The 18,437-nt window shown below is 42.9% G+C and overlaps 1 protein-coding gene and 1 pseudogene across 2 annotated transcripts in view; both read left to right on the plus strand.

Annotated features, from left to right (window-relative positions):
* Nucleotides 1–418: 418 nt before the first annotated feature.
* Prp19 (pre-mRNA processing factor 19) overlaps nt 419–18,437 on the plus strand; it is a 40,176-nt gene continuing 22,157 nt past the window's right edge. Inside the window, exons 1-2 of one of the 2 annotated variants that reach the window (XM_037428614.2) lie at nt 419–574; nt 12,529–13,331. In XM_037428614.2, the coding sequence (XP_037284511.2) occupies nt 12,555–13,331 (777 nt within the window). In that variant the 5' untranslated portion in view covers nt 419–574; nt 12,529–12,554. Of the gene's footprint in view, nt 585–12,528; nt 13,332–18,437 lie in introns of both variants that reach the window. The other variant, XM_037428615.2, reaches the window with a different exon arrangement.
* Nucleotides 14,214–18,286, plus strand: LOC142776917 (uncharacterized; annotated as a pseudogene).

Genomic DNA, 18,437 nt, shown 5'->3' on the forward strand with positions numbered 1-18,437 from the left:
GAGTAGCCCGGATAGACACTATTCGCGATTAAAAAGTGTCCGTGTGACACCGGTATTATCGGTTATGTCGTGCTTGGCTGCCAAGCAGAATTCAATTCAGACTGCTCACAATTTGCTCTATATGATCCATGAAGGGAGAAAGATATGGTCACTATGATTCGCATGTCACAATGCCATTCTGCTGACTGCACTGCATCATTCATCGACACCATTTTATTGGGATGTCAGCAACAACCACGAACAATGTGACTGGCTGTGATTCTATCATGTCAGGTAGCAGTGGGGTGGGGGGGGGGGGGGAGGGGGTTCATTTAATAATAAATTTTTATCGAGTGCTTGCTCAAAATGTACAATATATAAAAAAGTAAGTAAATAAATAAATATTACAGTGTCTATAGCAGACGTAGGCGTTCTGTGGCAGAATTGTTTTTTTGGTGGCAACATACAGCGAGCAGAAGTCTTTGCGAAAAGCGACGATCTTGACCGCCAAGTTGGAGCGATTTCTTCTTGCTGCCTGTGTCCGGAAAATCACGCTCGTCTTTGTAAAAACGAGCGGTACTTGAAGTTTAAGGAGGTGAGAATAGGTAGAGAGTGTGTGTAATCAGCCTGCTTTTTGTTGTCATTGTAAATCAGCATTGTAAAAAAAACATGATGTGCTAAGCCTAGCTGCGGTTGTGCGCGCGGGACATGTCTTCTGAAAATTGTTGTCAAAGACGCCACTTTTTAGAGTGCTATTGTACGACAATTCGCTGTTTGTACTCGCTTGATATTTTTTAGCGCAGTTGCAGTCGTGGCACTGTGGTTGCGGGCTCTTACGATGACTTGAGTCGGCAGCCAGACGACGCTTTCGCGCTATGTGAGTCGCTACCCCCATATCGCCCGTACTCTGTTATTTGATTTTGACCTTCGGTTACAGCAGTAGTACAGCGAGACGAATAGTCGCAGATTACAGATACGCAGTTGGCGAGGTAACCGAAGATCGAAAATAAGGAGCAAACGTAACCGTCATGAGTACGTATATTGTACCGCTTTAATTCAGTTTCACCAAGTGATGCGGTTCCCCGGGTGATCTATGCATCAACGGTGGTGGAGTAAATGTATTTCGTCACAGCATTTGCAGAGGCGAGTTATATTGAAGTACAAGGAAATGAAATGCTGTCCTACACTTGAAAAATTGAGATTCGCATCAGAATTCACCATGCATGTCTGCTTGGTCAATATTTATGCCATATATGCTCGTGACTATACCATATTATTGGTAACCATAGCATTTTGCTGGTGAAAAAGTAGAAAAAATTTAATGGGTCCCAAATAAATTACGTGTAAACGTTTGCATAAGATATGTTTAAGAAACCTGCCACTACGAATGTACAGATCAAAACTTTTGGTTGCCACAGACATACTGATTTGTTGCTGGTAAGCCCAGGCACATGTGGAATTTTTGTGGCACATTGTAGTTACTGATTTGTACTTGACAAAATGAATATCATGCTAGAAAAAAGGTCACAACATCTTGACGGGAGAAGGGGATTGATCTAATGTTCTAAAATCATGCAGCCAATATTGGTTTATTGCATTTTGTCCTATTTAATTTTAATTATAGTGAATGAATCACTAAAACAAGTTATGGTATTTGCATCACTTATAGTATAACTGTTGCTAAAGCAATATGCTAAAAAAGATCAATTACCAGTCTTCTAGGCCTTCAAATTTTGAAAATATCAAAGAAGATCAGTTAGGCTGCTGACATTATGTTGTCATGTTTTGTAGTGTTAGTGACACGGTACAGATTGACTTGAACAAAATTTGGGAGATGTCATGTAGAACATTCTACACAGCTATACACCATCTAGCCAATGTCACGAGTAGAGTGCCGGGCGTCAAGCAGCCTAAATCCGGGCAATCGCAAGCTACGGTCGCCTGCTGCTATTAACACTGGGGTTTGCTTGCTTGCTCGTGTGTTTAGTTGTCATTTTCACTTAATTTGCCCCCACCTGGTAGTCGAGTGGTTATAGTGCTTGTCTGCCAACAAGAAAGTTGTGTGATCGAATTTGAGCTGCGGCAGAATTTCGATGAAGGGAAATTCATGAGCTAGAGGCTCATGAGCTTAGATTCAGGTGCACGTTAAAGTACCCCAGGTGGTCTAGTTACCTGGAGCCCATCATCGCCGCATCTCTCATTTTTGCATAATGGTTTTCTTAAGTTTTAGATGCTCATTCGCTAAATTGATATTTGCAGGCAAAAGTTCGATGCATTTAAATTTTTGTTTTGGGCAAGTGTGCCACAGTAAACAGAGAACTGGTCTCACTTAAATAGTTATTGGCAGATGTGAAAAGTGTGCGTGTACTACTTGTTACGCAGTCAACTATTGGAAAATACATATTTGCATATAAATGCCTTGCCATTGTATGTTAATTCCCATGCAATTTGTGCAGTTTAAACTTGATTTAAATCAACGAAGGGATGTCTCTGCTCAAATTGTTTTGAATTGGAAAATTTATAAAATCTACAAAGAGGCTTTTCAGCCCTTTTAAATCTAATAAAATTGTAACTTACTGACCCACAAAAGCTATCAGCATTGCATTGCTAATGACCCACACCTATGCGTGTGAATCTTTGAAAAGTCCCACATGAGCAGCAATGACATGGTGGGGCTCCACGTCCAAGCGATAGAGGTCAGATTGACTGGCACATAGCACCATGACATGCTGTAAAGAGGAGGAGAATGAATGCAGTGATTGTGCAAGCAGGCTGAGCAAGAAATTTGCAAGGAGGCTGTCAGGCATGTGCCATGAAATAACCAGAGGAACTACTATGACCCCTAGCATCATCTAGCTCATAAGAGCAATATTGACTGAGGAGCTTGTTCTGTAATGGGTGTGACTGACAGCCTTGTTAAAATAAAGCTAAGGCCTTGTCTAAGGTGTCAAGCCCCGCCGCGGTGGTCTAGTGGCTAAGGTACTCGGCTACTGACCCGCAGGTCGCGGGATCGAATCCCGGCTGCGGCGGCTGCATTTCCGATGGAGGCGGAAATGTTGTAGGCCCGTGTGCTCAGATTTGGGTGCCGTTAGGAACCCCAGGTGGTCAAAATTTCCGGAGTTCTCCACTACGGCTACTCTCATAATCTTATGCTGGTTTTGGGACGTTAAACCCCACATATCTATCTATTGTCTAAGGTGTCAAGACGTTTTAACTGATATAAGTGGTTCGTCTGCTCGAACATTCCTCCATCAAAATTAAAAAGAAATGACCACTTCTTTGCTCATTTATTAAAGGAAATGTTTTGTTTGTTGTGGTGGTTAAGTTCATATTGCTAATTAGGGGTGATGGCACCATTTAACCTAATTGATACCTGTTGGGGAATGGAAATCTTTTCTTTACTTCAGAAACATCTGGCTTCATTAGCTAAAGCTTTAACTGTAGTGATTTTATCCTGTTAAAGGTGCAATGCCACCAAAATTTGGGCCTTTCAATTATGCATTAACAGTGAAAAAACGACAGGAAAGCAATAGAGGAGACAGCATAGAGCACTGCCCGGTCTCCTTTATTTCTTTCATGTCGTTTTCATGCTGTGTTTTATACCATGTTCTACAGCCACATGGCAGAATCGGAGCACCTTCACTGTCATAGAAAGTCATGTTACAATCTTTTGATGGGGCCGTTGAACCATATGCAGAATGTCTACCGACCTGGAAGACCAGGAATTCTCAGGGATTTCTGATGGTCTGGAAAAACTTGGAGAAAATTCAAGGAAATAGGGCTCCCATTAGAGAAATTCACTAACTTCATTTTAAGCAAATGGAAGTCTATAACGCTGCCTTGACATTTTGTTACCACATTTTTCTAAGCATGTGCGAATATTCAAATGCTTCAAATATTTCAAGTTGTTTTGATTCGAATTTAATTATAATAAAAATTTTGAAGTATGCGAAATGAACAAATAGGTGTATATTATGGTCGCATGCGACTCCCCTGCAAAGATTGTTTCATTGGAGTGGAAAGATGCTAAGCAGTGAAAGCACCTATTTAAATATATCAGTTTACATGCAACATTTTGTAAAGGTGGTTTCACAGTAGTCAAGGGGTTCTAAGCCGTCAAGCGCTTATTTAGGGGAAATCCGCACTCTCGCGAAGTCCCAATTCACTGCCAAATGAACATATTACCCTCACATCACTTTAATGTTTAGAGGGGTGAGCAGATGGCTCATACCTTTGTAATTGTTGTGCTCTGGTCGCAATGTTTCCATAGAAAATACAGACAGATCTCTTAGCTACAGCGACCATGTTTTTATAGTAGTGAGCTGCTATAACTGGCACAGCTAGATGGGAGGGGAGAGAGAGCAAAAGCATAGGTTTGGGAGGTTCAAATTACTCCAAAACTTTTTAGTTTGTATGTGTTTAAGTACACAAACAGATACAAATGTACCGCAAACATATGTAAAGCATGATTAAGTATCTTCCTCCCCTGTGAAGAATTTCTAGCTACGCTACGCCCTTGTTTGCACTGTAGCCTATATTCATTCAACGTTCCAATTTGTGATCTAGTCAATTGCTTTAGCCTTGCAGTGAAACTGCAACCTTTCTTTCCTCTAGCATGCAATGTGCAGTTGGGCTTTTGTTGGACTGAGTGGAAAGCTAATGGCTCAGCTGAGTACCGTGACAGCATCGGTGTTGCACTACTGCAGGCAACACCCAACATTCTGATAACAAGCAGCGGCAACAGAATAGGTGCAGCGACACTGTGCATCAAACCTGTGGTTATTTTGTGCTTACGCATGCCGCACCGTTGCAGCATCAAGCCATTGTTGCAGTATGTGAGGTTCTATGAAATCATTTTTTTTTTCACATTAAAGAAAAAGAAAAGTTTTTCAAGCTGTCTCGTAATTCGAGCGTTGTTTCAGTAATTCAAGTGTAAAGGATCCTTCAGCAAGTATACTTTGCTTGAAAAGACTAATTTCAGTTCAGAAGGTTTTATATAACGATGTAAATTTTCAATTTTACTGACTTAGCTATTTCGAGGTCTAAGCATACTTTGTACTATTTTAATGAGATTAAGTCAGTTTTATTTTTAACGAACATACTATAGCATACATGTGACATAGTGTCAGCCTGTCTTGACAAAAAAAAAAGAAGTTGTTTGACTTAGGGAATCCTAGCAAAATCACTCGGGGAAAACGAGAGGAATTCTGAAATGTCAGCTTGGATAGACATCCTGCATATAGAAGTTTATACAGAGGTAGGAAAGAAGCAGGCTGGAGACCAGGCAGTGGGAGATTATGGCATCGGTACTAGAAATGCCAGAGGAGAGCTACTAGTAGAATTCGCAGAACGCAATAACTTACGGATTTTGAATACCTTCTACCAAAAACAAGGAAACCGCAAGTGGACATGTAGGAGCCCTAATGGCGAAAATAAGAACTAAATAGACTTTATAATGAGTGCACACCCAGGCATCGTGCAGGATGTGGAAGTGGTTGGCAAGGTACGATGCAGTGACCATAGAATGGTACGGTCTCGAATTCGCCTAGACTTTAGAAAGGCACGACAGAAACTGCTACACAAGAAGCCAGACAATGAGCTAGCACTGAAAGGGAAAGTAGAGGAATTCAGAGTTTCACTTTAGAACAGGTACTCGGCTCTTATCGAAGAAACCAGCCTTAGCGTTGACGCAATGAATGATAATCTGAAGAGTTTCATTACGGAGTGTGCAGTGGAAGTTGGAGGTACGGTACTTAGACAGGACACTGGCAAGCTGTCCCAAGCGACGAAGAACCTCATTAAAAAGCATCAAAGAATGAAAGTCCCAAGTACGACAGACAAAATAGAATTGGCAGAGCTTTCGAAGTTGATAAATAAGCGTAAAATATCCGATGTAAGGAGGTATAACATGGAGAGGATCGAACACGCTCTGAAAAACGGAGGAAGCGTCAAAGCAGTGAAGAGGAAACTGGGATAGGCAGAAAACGGATGTATGCGCTAAGGGACAAAAAAGGCAAAATAACTACCAATATGGATAGGATAGTTAAAAAAGCGGAGGAGTTTTACACAGACCTGTACAGTAGCCACGACAACACCGACCTTAATACTATAAGAACTAGCAGTAACCCAGATGACACCCCACCAGTAATGATAGAAGAAGTCAGGAAAGCCTTGGAGAGCAGGCAAAGAGGTAAAGCTGCTGGTGAGGACCAGGTAACATCAGATCTGCTGAAAGATGGAGGACAGATTGTGTTAGAAAAACTAGCCACCCTGTTTACGAGGTGCCTCCTGACCGGAAGATTACCAGAGTCTTGGAAGAATGCTAACATCATCTTAATACATAAGAAAGGAGATGACAAGGACTCGAAGAATTACAGGCCGATTAGCTTGCTCTCTGTAGTATACAAGCTATTTGCAAAGGTAATTGCTAACAGAGTTAAGAAAACATTAGAATTCAATCAACCAAAGGAACAAGCAGGATTTCGAACAGGCTACTCAACAATCGACCACATTCATACTATCAATCAGGTAATAGAGAAATGCTCAGAATATAGCCAACCACTATACATAGCCTTCATAGGTTACGAGAAGGCGTTTGATTCAGTAGAAATATCAGCAGTTATGCAGACACTTTGGAATCAGGACGTAGATGAAGTATATATAAACAATCTGGAAGAAATTTACAGGGGATCAACTGCTACCATAGTGCTTCATAAATGAGAGCAGCGCTTCGAGATAGGTAATAGTGCACTTCAAGTTGTAAAAGACTATGTATACTTAGGGCAGGTAATAACCGCGGAGCCGAACCACGAGATTGAAGTAACTAGAAGAATAAGAATGGGGTGGAGCACATTTGGCAAGCACTCTCAAACTATGACAAGTAGATTGCCACTATCCTTCATAAGGAAGGTATATAACAGCTATATCTTGCCGGTACTTAGCTACGGAGAAGAAACCTGGAGACTTGCAAAGAGGGTTCAGCTTAAATTGACGACGCAGCGAGCAATGGAAAGAAAAATGGTAAGTGTAACCTTTAGAGACAAGAAGAGAGCAGAGTGGATTTGGGAACAAGCGGGGGTTAAGGATATCATAGTTGAAATCAAGAAGAAAAAATGGGCCCGACATGTAGTGCATAGACAGGATAATTGCTGGTCATTAAGGGTAACTAATTTCCCAGAGAAGGTAAGCGGGTTAGGGGGAGACAATGTTAGGTGGGCAGATGAGATTAAGAAGTTTGCGGGTATAAATTGGACGAAGCAAGCACAGGACCGAGTTGACTGGCGGAACATGGAAGAGGCCTTTGTCCTGCAGTGGACGTAGTCAGGCTGATGATGATGATGATATAGAAGTTGGCAACCATGAGTGATGACTCCAATAATTCATACCCCCTGGAATGACTTCCTGATGCTAGGTTCACTGCTGGATGAAGGGCTTTCCCAACGATTTAAAGTGTACCCATTCTTGCAAGAGCTGGTTAAACTTTACTGCTGTGAATATTTTCAGTTTCATTGTTTCATTTCACTTTCGTCCATCTCAACTGAGCTTCCCACCCCTTGATACCCACTCCATTTTTCTATCTGACTATCAGGTGTCTTCTGCATTATGTGCGCTCCCCAGCTCCATTTTTTTTTTTCACAACACAGATTAGAACATAGGCTACTGCTGTTTGTTCCTTATCCACTGTGCCATATTCTTGTCTCAATGTTACACCTATGTCTTTGTTTTACCATTCCAAATAGTCTTAAGCTTCTGAATTTTCTTTGTTACCCTTTATGTTTCTATCCCACGTGCTAGTACCGCAGAATGCATTGATTGTATACCTCTTGCTTTAACCCATTGCCTACTGAAGATGAGGTTAGCTTGCCTAATCTAAAAGCAGCAATTGGGGGCACCACAGTTAAGCTACCCTCATTCATGTTGCTGAATTCTCCTTGGCTTAAAGAAGATGGTGCAATCAAAATTTTAAAACCTGCATTGAAAACATATGTTTTCGTCGAGAAAGCACTCGATTATGGTAATTGCAAGTAAAAAAACAGCATCCTACTCTGTGCGCGAGCAGTGTGCACATTTCGGTAACAGCTCTGTTCTGGAAAAAGAGAAAAAAATGCAGGCTTGTTCGTCGAAGTTTTGTGGTATGAAGATTTTCAGTTGTCCAGTAAGTGTGGCAGCGACTACACAGAGCGGCCCATTTTCTCTAAATGATCAGATTTAGATAAAGATCATGTATAACTGTAGTAGCAAAGTACGCTGATGGATCTAAACAAACTTCTACCGGCACATCCCAGGTTTTTTTTCTACACAGTTTCTCTTGTCCCTGCACTTCGTTTTTAATAGCAGAGCTGTGTAAGCTTTTCATTGTGTAAAGTGGTGCAAACAAAAATTATCATCATGCACATGCTCTGATCACCCTCTTCTCCTGCTTCAGTCCCACAACACACGTGCTGATTAGTTTATTGAGGGGTGCAATAACTGATGGGCGAGAGAACAAGTAGAGAGAGAGATTCAGGAAGAAATAGAAATGGGGGAAAACAATAAAAAAAAAGTAGGACAGAGGAAGAACCACACCGAGAGAAAGAGAAACATACACAAAAAGTGGTAGAAAAAACAGAAATAGAGGGAAGGTGTACAATAGCCATGCATAATAAAACAAGGAAGTGGGAAAGGGAAGTGAGTGTAAGTAGGGAGGGGAGAGGGTAAAATAGAATAGTCATGTATATAGGACACCTGTTGACTGGTGGAACATAGGAGAAACCTTTGTCCTGCAGTGGACGTAGTAAATATGATGATGATGATAAGTACAATAAGAATGGATGGGAAAGGGAAGTGAGGGTGAACAGGAGAAGGGAACAGAGGAAGTTGCTCCACTGATTTCTCGATCTCCTCACCACTAGTGTGTAAGTGCCCCACTTTCTTTTTTTTTATATCTTCAGAGACACCTTCTGCACTGAAGAGTAAAGATATTTGGGCACTTTGTGGTGAAGTGAAGCCGATTCTCTGCACTATAAAGAGATACTGACACACAATTTCGTGGCCGAGATAGCCTGCTGGATCTACTCCCATGAACCTGAGCATATCATTTGCAAAATATCTACAGCGAATATAGCTTGGAAGGTATTTTACAGCATTTCTGATGTTTGAATTTTGAAGGTATTGACACCATCCTAAGGGATACCATGGGGACCCCCTAACTTCCCCCATATCACCACGCTGCATCAATAAAAGAACTTATGATGAGGTCGTAGCCGCCATTTTTTCTTTTGCCGCATTTATTCCAGCAGTTGTGATGACGTTTATTCGAGCAGAGAAGTCGCAACGAGGTCGCAACGGAAAGTGGGCATACGGCAAGTCTGGCAAAGGCGGCACAAACTCTCGCGCAAGCAGAAAGCAGAGCACGGGCTTTTCGTTGTCTTCCGAAGGCTATTACGCGTTGGTGCGTATGCTCCACTACAATACCCCCCCCCCCCCCCCTCCGCGGGGTGAAGGGTAGCCATCCTGGCGACTCAGGGAGTAGGCACAATGAGGGGGTCGTAGTAGGGCTTGAGACGGTCGACGTGTACGGTCTTGCGTCCTTGACGGCGCAAATCTGGTGATTGTGTTACCTAGATGACATCGTAGTTTTTTCAGCTGATTTCCCGACACATCTTCGTCGTCTCCACAAGATTCTGACGTGTCTAGCTTCTGCAGGCCTACAACTTAACACCAAGAAGTGCCACCAAGAAGTATATTTCTCGGTGGCTGGTCACGAGTGCATGGCCATGGTGCACACATTGAAAGTTTTGTTTGACGACACTAAAGTTGCATTTTCTATTTGGAAGAACTTCTTGATGTGGACTGCGCGAAATAGCGACACAGTTCTGTGTTCTGATGTGGTTGAGAGCTGCACACGCTAGGTGGCGATAGTTGCACCTGGCGGCTTGTTGTTTTTGGAGCTCTCTCAAGCCGAAACAGAAAATTGTCGTTAATGAGCTGCCTGTAATTAGTTATCAGTCACGTGCTACAGCAAATGATGTGCCGTGTTATGACTGACAGGCCCCCATCAGAAAAGAAACACGACGCCAAAGTTTTTGTGTCAGTAGCCCTTAAAAAAAAGCATTTTGTTTATATCTTGTGAATAAAGCGCCTTTATATATTTTTTGGTGGTTTCAGGACAAGTAAAATCAAATGGGCCAATAAAGAAAAACCTTTATTTTAGTATCGTTCTGGCCAAAAAAAATCTAGTAAAAAGATTTGTGAGTTGTAACTCCCTAAAAGCCTGTTGTATATGCTTTAGCCCATTATTATTCTTTCGTGAACTGTTTTCATGAGTGTACCCCCTTGTTAGTAATTGATCGAAATATGCAGACCCTTGCACAAATAGTAGGGGCTGGTTGGCAATCTTGAATTCTTTGTAATGGGTGGGCTAGTTTGTATCTCATGATTTAGTAAAGGAAATTTTTTTCTTACAGAAAGTACACATATACAAAAAATGCGTTGCACATGTCACAAGGAGTTCTAGGCCTACATTGAGCACTTGTGGAGTGGCAACTCCACAACCCTGACGTGCACCACAAAGTAATCTTTGCTAATCCTGCGAGTACAGTGGCGATTAAAATTTTGGAGACCATGGAAGCGTGTGGCGTACAGCACTGCAACGCCTTTTCACCGCTGGCAGAAAAGCTCGAGAGCACGCACTGTGCACGTGTATCCTTTTGTACCTACAAGCCTGCGCTTTCGCTATTTTCAACTGGGAAAACTACGGGACACCAGAAAATCGCAAGGTGTTTGTTTCGCAGTCGCTGCGGAAGCCCCAAGCAGTGATATCGTGACAAAAATACTCAACACTTGTAGTGGCAGTACTCAGTGTGTGCTGCTTGTACACTTGGTTCCAGATGCTCTGCAGCACTGAAAACATGCATATTGCGTCAGTTTTTTTTTTTATTAATCGACATGTGGTAAGATTACCAAGCAGTGATGTCTCTTGGTGAAGCATGCCATATACGTGTTTTCGCTGCTGTGGAATGTCTAAAACGAAGGCAAAGAAGTGGCATGCACCAAGCAATGCCACTACAAGTTATGTGTTTTTGTCACAATATCATCGCTCAGTGCATCCAAGGCAACTGCAAAAGTGACACTTTGTGATTTTTTTTGGCGTTCCGGTGTGCGCCCAGTTGAAGGGAGTGAAAGCGCAGCCGGGCAGGTACAAAAGGATGCGTCTGCGCAGTGAGCACTCTCAAGCTTCTCTGGTAGCCGTGAGAAGGTGCAGCGGTGCTGTTTGTTTGCCATGCATGCCTGTGATCTCCAAATTTTATTGTCACTGTACATTGGTGGCATTAAATCTCATTATTAAATTTTCAGGTTGTTTATATGGGTGTGCTTTTTTCAACATTTTTCTCTCAAAAAGCAAGGGCTTTAGCAGTCTGCTAATATGCTCAAAATATTGTCAAAGTGCACAAGACAGATTGTATTCTAAAGCTGTCAGTACATTAATACTGAGACACGTGTGTAGTGAAAGTGTTATTCTTTATACTTTATATTTGCAAAGTATTTTGTAGCACTTATGTACTATTACAGTGTCAGAATATACAAAATATTTTATCGTAACTTCTGGGGTTTTAAATGCTAAAGAGACAGTATAGTTATGAGGCACGCTGTAGTGTGGTACTTTGGATTAATTTAAAGCACCTGGTGTTTGTTCATCTGCACCTAAATCTAAGCTTGCATTTCGCTGCCATTGAATGTGGTCACCGTAGACAGGAATTGAACCTGCGTTTTCAACCCTAGTAGTGTGACACTTTACGTGCTAACCTATTATGGCAGGGAACGCAAACAATACTTGGATAGAAGTTTGTGCCAGCAGTGTAAATGTATCATGTGTCCTCCTTCTAAAGGCTGTTTCTCATGGCACAATTGCAGTGAAAAAAATCATTTCAATTGCTCCATTCGCTCAACCGCCGCTAATGGCGGCTTCGATTCACATGGACTGCAAATGCTCTGTGATTTTTGCTCTGCGACTGTCGTGGCGAGCAATGTTTTTTGACGCCATTTTTAGTGGCATACACTGAAGAGTTTTCCAAATGTAATGTAGCAATCTGTGCGTTATAATATTATTGAGTTTCAATTAATGGTAATGAAGAGCACGTATGTTTCATCATTTAGGAACATTTTCCAATCTAAATTCATTTTATAATGTGCAACGTTGGCCATTACCAAAACAGACATGTTGACGCAATTTAGACGGCTTGGTGGGACCGACCCTATTTCGGCGGGTCTCTACCAAAAAATCACTCTGCCGCTGCAATCAGAGCGAAAAATTTTCTCCAACATGTTGGTAGCTCACCACAGACCGCTTGGGCAGGAGCGAACTGCCCAATTTTTTGCTGCAAGTGAATTTGCAGCCCGCAAATCGCTACTTTTCGGGTCATGTGAAACAGCCTTAAGAGGAAAGTGAAGTGTCGTAGTAGTAGAGTTGGGATGTGCATTATCTTTCTCTGTTTTACAACCAAGAAACTGCTTGAAAACTTGTACCAAAATAGTTTTGTCCTGAAAATTTACTTTGTTGTCCTTTTTCAGGCTGAGAAAACCTGGTGGCAGCAGCAATGTCATTCTGCTGCGCATTAAGCAACGAGACACCGGAGCAACCGGTGGTGTCTCCAGCATCTGGAAGTCTGTTTGAACGCCGCCTCATTTCAAAGTATATTCGGGAACATGGCACGGACCCTATCAATGGCCAGCCACTGACAGAAGATATGCTTATTGATCTGAAGGTTGCTCCTATAGCCAAGCCACGACCACCCTCTGCTACGAGTGTGCCTGCCTTGTTAAAGGCTTTGCAGGATGAGTGGGATGCTGTGATGTTGCACAGTTTCTCCTTGCGACAGCAGTTGCAGACAGCACGACAGGAGCTTTCACACACACTGTACCAGCATGATGCTGCCTGCCGTGTCATTGCACGTTTAACGAAGGAAGTGACAGCGGCTCGAGAGGCCTTGGCCACACTCAAACCCCAAGCTGCAAGTAGTGGTGGTGCTGCGGGAGCTGCCGTGGAGGCTGTTCCTATGGAGACAACTGAGGAGGCTGGTGGCATGACTGCCGAGGTGGTGCGCCGCCTGCAAGAAAAGGCTGCCTTGCTAACAGCACAGCGAAAGAAGAGGGGCAAGGCCATTCCGGAAGATCTGGCCAAGCCTGAAGATCTTCGAGCTTATCAAACGCTGGGCTCACACCCAGGTTTGCATAGTGCTGGCCTGCCGGGTATCCTGGCCTTAGATGTGAGCCCCACTGACCGCATCCTCACTGGTGGCAGCGACCGAAATGCAGCTGTCTTCAATAAAGACACTGAACAAGTGGTAGCTGTGCTGAAGGGTCACACAAAGAAGGTGAGAAGGCTGACACATACTGTTGCTTTTTGTTTTCTTTGATAGTTTTTATAGTGGCTTTCCCTTGAAAATTACATTTTTTTATACAGCACACTTCTTCATTTCTTAGAAGGTGTTGTTTGAGGGAAGCCTGAAATCAGATATCAAGGAGACATGACTCATATTGGTGCATTGCATGTTGCTTGAAATTTTCAGTAGTGTCAAAAACAGACAAAAATCAGTTACTCTTGTCTTCACCATGTCATCACCAGCTGCATAGGAAGTGGGCACAACAGGTGTTACACCAATGCCCCAGTGCAAGTAGAAGGCCCTCTGTTTTTCAGGACTTGCATGGAAAAATGAAACACTTTTAATGAAGTGTAACTTCCCTACATCGGCTTTTGGCTTCGGTGCCGGCTCCCTCTAAGTGTTGCACTTATTCGTTCACACTTTGTCCTATCGTTCATGTTTATCCCAACCCATCAGTCTGCCTTTCCTTGCTTTGTCTCTCTCTCTAGTGATCTTTTTCTGACTTTGCTCTTAAGGATCACCGGACTTCACGAGCACTTGTGAAAGACCAGTGTGAGACTGTGCTGTGTTGTCTTGAGCTGACTATTTATCCATATCTTTCTTACTCATTCATTTCCATCTCTTTACTTTCTATTATTCCCCCTTTCCCCAACCCTTAGTGTAGGGTAGCCAACCTTGGTTAACCTCTCTGCGGTTCCTTTCTATTTCTCTCTCTTACTCTGTTTCGTGCATATATTCTGCTTGCTTCCAGATAAAATGGGTTGCGCACAAAGTTAGTACACTCTGACAAAGCGGAGCCGAGCTAATACCAGTGAAATCCCGGCAGCTGTTGTAAACATTCGTAAACCCGGCCTGCAAGGAAAGTTTATGACGATGCTTTACATTGCTCCAAGTGCCAATGATAATTATAGCTTTGTGCGGGTCAACGTTCAGTTCAACTCCCAAATGAGGGTTTATCAGAAACAAGGCGAGAAGTACACAAGTCCAGTAAGCGCAAAAGACAACACCGAGTTTTTACCGTCGACATGTTAGCGATATACATGTCACTTGTGGCTCTGTAGCTCGCAGCCGCTGCTTTGATGCGAGAAGCCAGGAAAAGCGTAGCCTCCAAGGCAGCCGAGGACCAAAAACACCAAAGATACATCATGAGGTTGGACATTCCGAAGGCCATGCTTTTCAGACTCGCATGCTATTGTGTGCTAACAAACAAGGAAGGGCATGCGAACTCTGCAATGAGATCGTTGTGTCACTTCGCATTTTTATTTGGGTGTCCTCGGCAATCGGTCTTTCTAAATAACACTATGCCTGCGGGTTAAGACCTGCAGATTGTGCATCAAATATACCGTGCAAGGAACCAGATCAGCACGGTGGAATAACACCGCCTTTTTGTCACCTGCGCAGGCAAGGGCATCGGAACTTGTTAGAACGTGGCCGAAAATTGATCAATATTTGCTAAGAAAAATGTGCTTTCCAGGCTTGGCACGGTCCAGCGTTTGATATAGAGGATGTCCCGCTGTGTGGGTGTTTGATATACGGTTGCACCGGTCTCACACCTGGGAAATTCATGGATTTCATTCATGAAATTCATTCATTTACATGGGAAATTCAAAAGGATTTTTCAACTGGTTGTTATAGCTAATAATTGATATATCTGAGTTTGATATATCCGGGATTGCCTGTAAGTGCATAAGTGCATAAAAAATAGTCCTAGTCAGATTGCCGAAACGCTGTTATGGTTAAGAAATCCTTTTTTTGATATCGTTGTTTTAGTGCATGAAAAACCTGCAATATGTCTACTTACCCGAAAAACTGTGCATTCTCAGAGGTATTGGAAAGTCCGGAAATACCCAACTAAAACTAAAAGAAACTTTGCTCCCATCAGGGAAGAGCCACAGTAACTTTTTGTAAGGAAACGGAAGTCGTGGTAGTATTACTGGCGTGAGATTTTGTCAATGCTTTTTTTAAATTGTGTAGCTGTGGGGAAACGGCACTCCTTGTTGCTCTTCTGCCTTTCGGAGTGGTGGAGTGGGATAGCATCCAGCTAATTTGGGAACCGTGGGCACATCATACCACTCACTGTCGTTTTTGTGTTCTGTAACTATGCCGTGTATTTCGGTATTCTTTGTCATGCAAGCCATGCGTTAGCCTCCGATAAGGTGTTTCTGTTATCATTCCTTGTCAAGTAACTAGCATGAATAAAAGAAGTTGCAACAGTAGGTGTAACGAGCTCACAGTTATCTTACAATTGATCACAAGCATTCAGGAAGTGGATGTTGCTGAAAAAGCTGGTATCTTGTTAGCCATCTCAATAGGGTGAGAAAAACACGCCACCACTCGTTCGCAGTCATTGGAAAGCTCACTCTGTGATCTTGAACTTCAGATACTTTTTTGTACTTGGTGAAGGTTAGAACGAATTTCCAGGTGTGAGCAGTTGTAACTAACAGGTGCACTTATCTGTTAAAATGCTGTGCGTAGCAACGTCAGGCTTCTGTTCTTGTTGATTATCTGCAGCTCTGCACAAAAGAGCCACTCTCTTCTGTTTTATGACAGCCATGTGTTGACAGAGTAGTTAACCATCGCCACATGTCAACTATTGATGAGCACACAGAGAGCAACCGTCATTTCAAGAATGTCGGAACAAGGGACTCCTCTAAGCGAAAAAGCGGCAAAGAACCATCGAAAGACGGGGTTGGGGGTTCAGGAACGCCGAGAAAGCAAAGTCGGTTGCAAACGCTGAAATCTGCAATCACAGCTGTTGAAGCCAGGAACGACGTTGTGCTCAAGTTCTTGGATGCGCTAATATCCGCAAATATTCCCCTTGAGAAGGTGGACAATCCGAAAGCGAGAACGTTTCTGCAGACACGTTCGGAATGGGGGATCGGTGCCTGGACCTGATGTGCTCCGCCAACGACTTCCAGAATTGTTCGAGAAGGACGAGGCAAATTTGAAAGATATGTTTCAAGGCACCACAGTTTCTGTAATTACAATTGAAACCACCGACGGCCGATCAAAATCGGTTGTGAACGTGTTGTTCGTTCAGTCGGCCAGAACGGAGAGTGCTGCGCTACAACCTGTGCTCATGGAAGTGAAATTCGTGGATGAAGTGAACTCATCCATCATTTGACGCATCGTGAAAAGGACACTGACGAGGTATAGAGTTGAGTTTGAGGATGTATCGGGCTTTGTTAGCGATAACACCACTTACATAGTGTACATAGTGAAGTCTTGTAAGGAGTACATAAAGCCATTTTGTGAGAGTGCTGTTCACATTACGTGTGTAGCCCATACAGTGAACATTGTTGGCAGCACACTGTAGGCATCTTTTCCCTTAGTGGACAAGTTTGTCGCTTGTATGATGAAGTTCTTCCATCTGTCGAGCAGAAAGAGCCTTTTATAAATCACACCTGGAAGAGTGTGGAGTTCAGTGTGCCAAAGCTCTACCAACACCTGTCCAAAGCAGGTGGAATTCATGGATTGAGGCTGTGGAACAACATTCTGCCTACTTTGAGCACTATCTTTCATTGTTTCAGCAAGTACACCAGAAGTATGGTGAAGCAGCGTGTGTTGAATTTTTTCGGAAACTGCTTAGTGAAGACTCAACTGAGCTCAGGTACAGTATGCAGTGCATTGCGGTATTTGGGAAAAAGGTTTCAAGCTTGCTGAAAGTAGCAGAGGGTTAGTGCGTAGCCTGCCACTAAGCGTACAATGCATTGTTTACCCTTTTGGGGTACCTTGAAGCAGCTTCGAAGGAGGATTTTGCAACACAGCTAAAGAGAGATGTTGCACATAATGAGGCCAATCAAATTGCAAGCAAGATGAAGGCTGCAATGACCAAAGCGGCTAATAAAGCTCAGGTATACTTGGAAACGTCCAATAGGTGGCAGTTCTTCAAGGTGCTTATATCCTCGGTGCCTTCCACAGAAGAGGACAGAGTTGACAGGTGTGCCTCAGCTTGCAGGAGAATCAGTAGCTTTAGCAGCCGAATGGCAGATTTACCTGAAAACTGCACAAGAACTGAAAATCAGTGACAGGGGATTGGCTCCATTTGTGTCCAAGCAACAAAATCCAGGAACAGACATTGATATCCTGGCCTTTCTGGGCAGGGATGGAGCATCTTACTCCAATGCTTTCATAAATCACCTTGAAATACTTGGCGATACCAATCAACTCTGTTTATGCAGAGAAATCATTAAGTCGCTATGGTGACATTGTGTCCCACAAGCGTCATTCTCCAAATGAAGAGAGCACCAAACACCATCTGATGCTGTGCCACAACAGGTTTCTCCAATTTTAATTATTGCAGACATGTTGCGAGCCTGAAAGTGTTATAAATAAATTCTAACGTGTGCCTTCTTGTATTTGGTCAATATTGCTGCAGAATTTTGCATGTTTAGGGTTGCCACAGAATTTCGCAGATTTCTCTATCTGGAATTGCAGAGTTCCAAGTTTTCCACTGCATAAAGTTAGGGGCCCTACCCATAATGAACTTAGAGTGCATTTAACTCTTTTTATCTGATCTCGCGAAACAAAAAACGCTAGTGTATGGGAATACGGCTGCTTCAGGGAAAATAAGCATTGTTCGTGCAGTGATATAGCGTGTAGAAGGGTAAACAAGCCATTAGCTGATGCCTGATGAAATAGCGAACGCGCTAGCACGTGCTAGCACTCGAAACCATGCGCTGATATTCAAACAAGAAGGGACATCTGGGCTGGTTGGTAATAGTTCATTTTCAAAATCTCGCAGCGCAAGAAGGATGCAGATGAAGTATAAGACAACACGAGCACTGACTCTCAACTAAAGTTAATAAAGGAGAGGCAGGAATATATACACAGGTCGACTCGCTTCGACAGAGCACCTGCACATGTGCAGCGGAGTCATTCGCGTGATAAAACTTTTTCAGGATAGGTGGAGCATCTATGCTCGCCAAAAAAACAAAGACCTATCTACACAAGAGGTCATACTAACAAAAACAGATGTGTGAAGCATTCTAAAATAAGTGACACTTTAGAAATTGCATTTCCTTTTTGCTCAGAACAGCATCAGAACACAAGGGAGATAATGGAGGCCTTCCTCATCAACGGAGGAGGTGAAAGATG

The sequence above is a fragment of the Rhipicephalus microplus genome, chromosome X (genome assembly GCF_043290135.1).
Source record: "Rhipicephalus microplus isolate Deutch F79 chromosome X, USDA_Rmic, whole genome shotgun sequence".
In the NCBI taxonomy this organism is placed as follows: domain Eukaryota; kingdom Metazoa; phylum Arthropoda; class Arachnida; order Ixodida; family Ixodidae; genus Rhipicephalus; species Rhipicephalus microplus.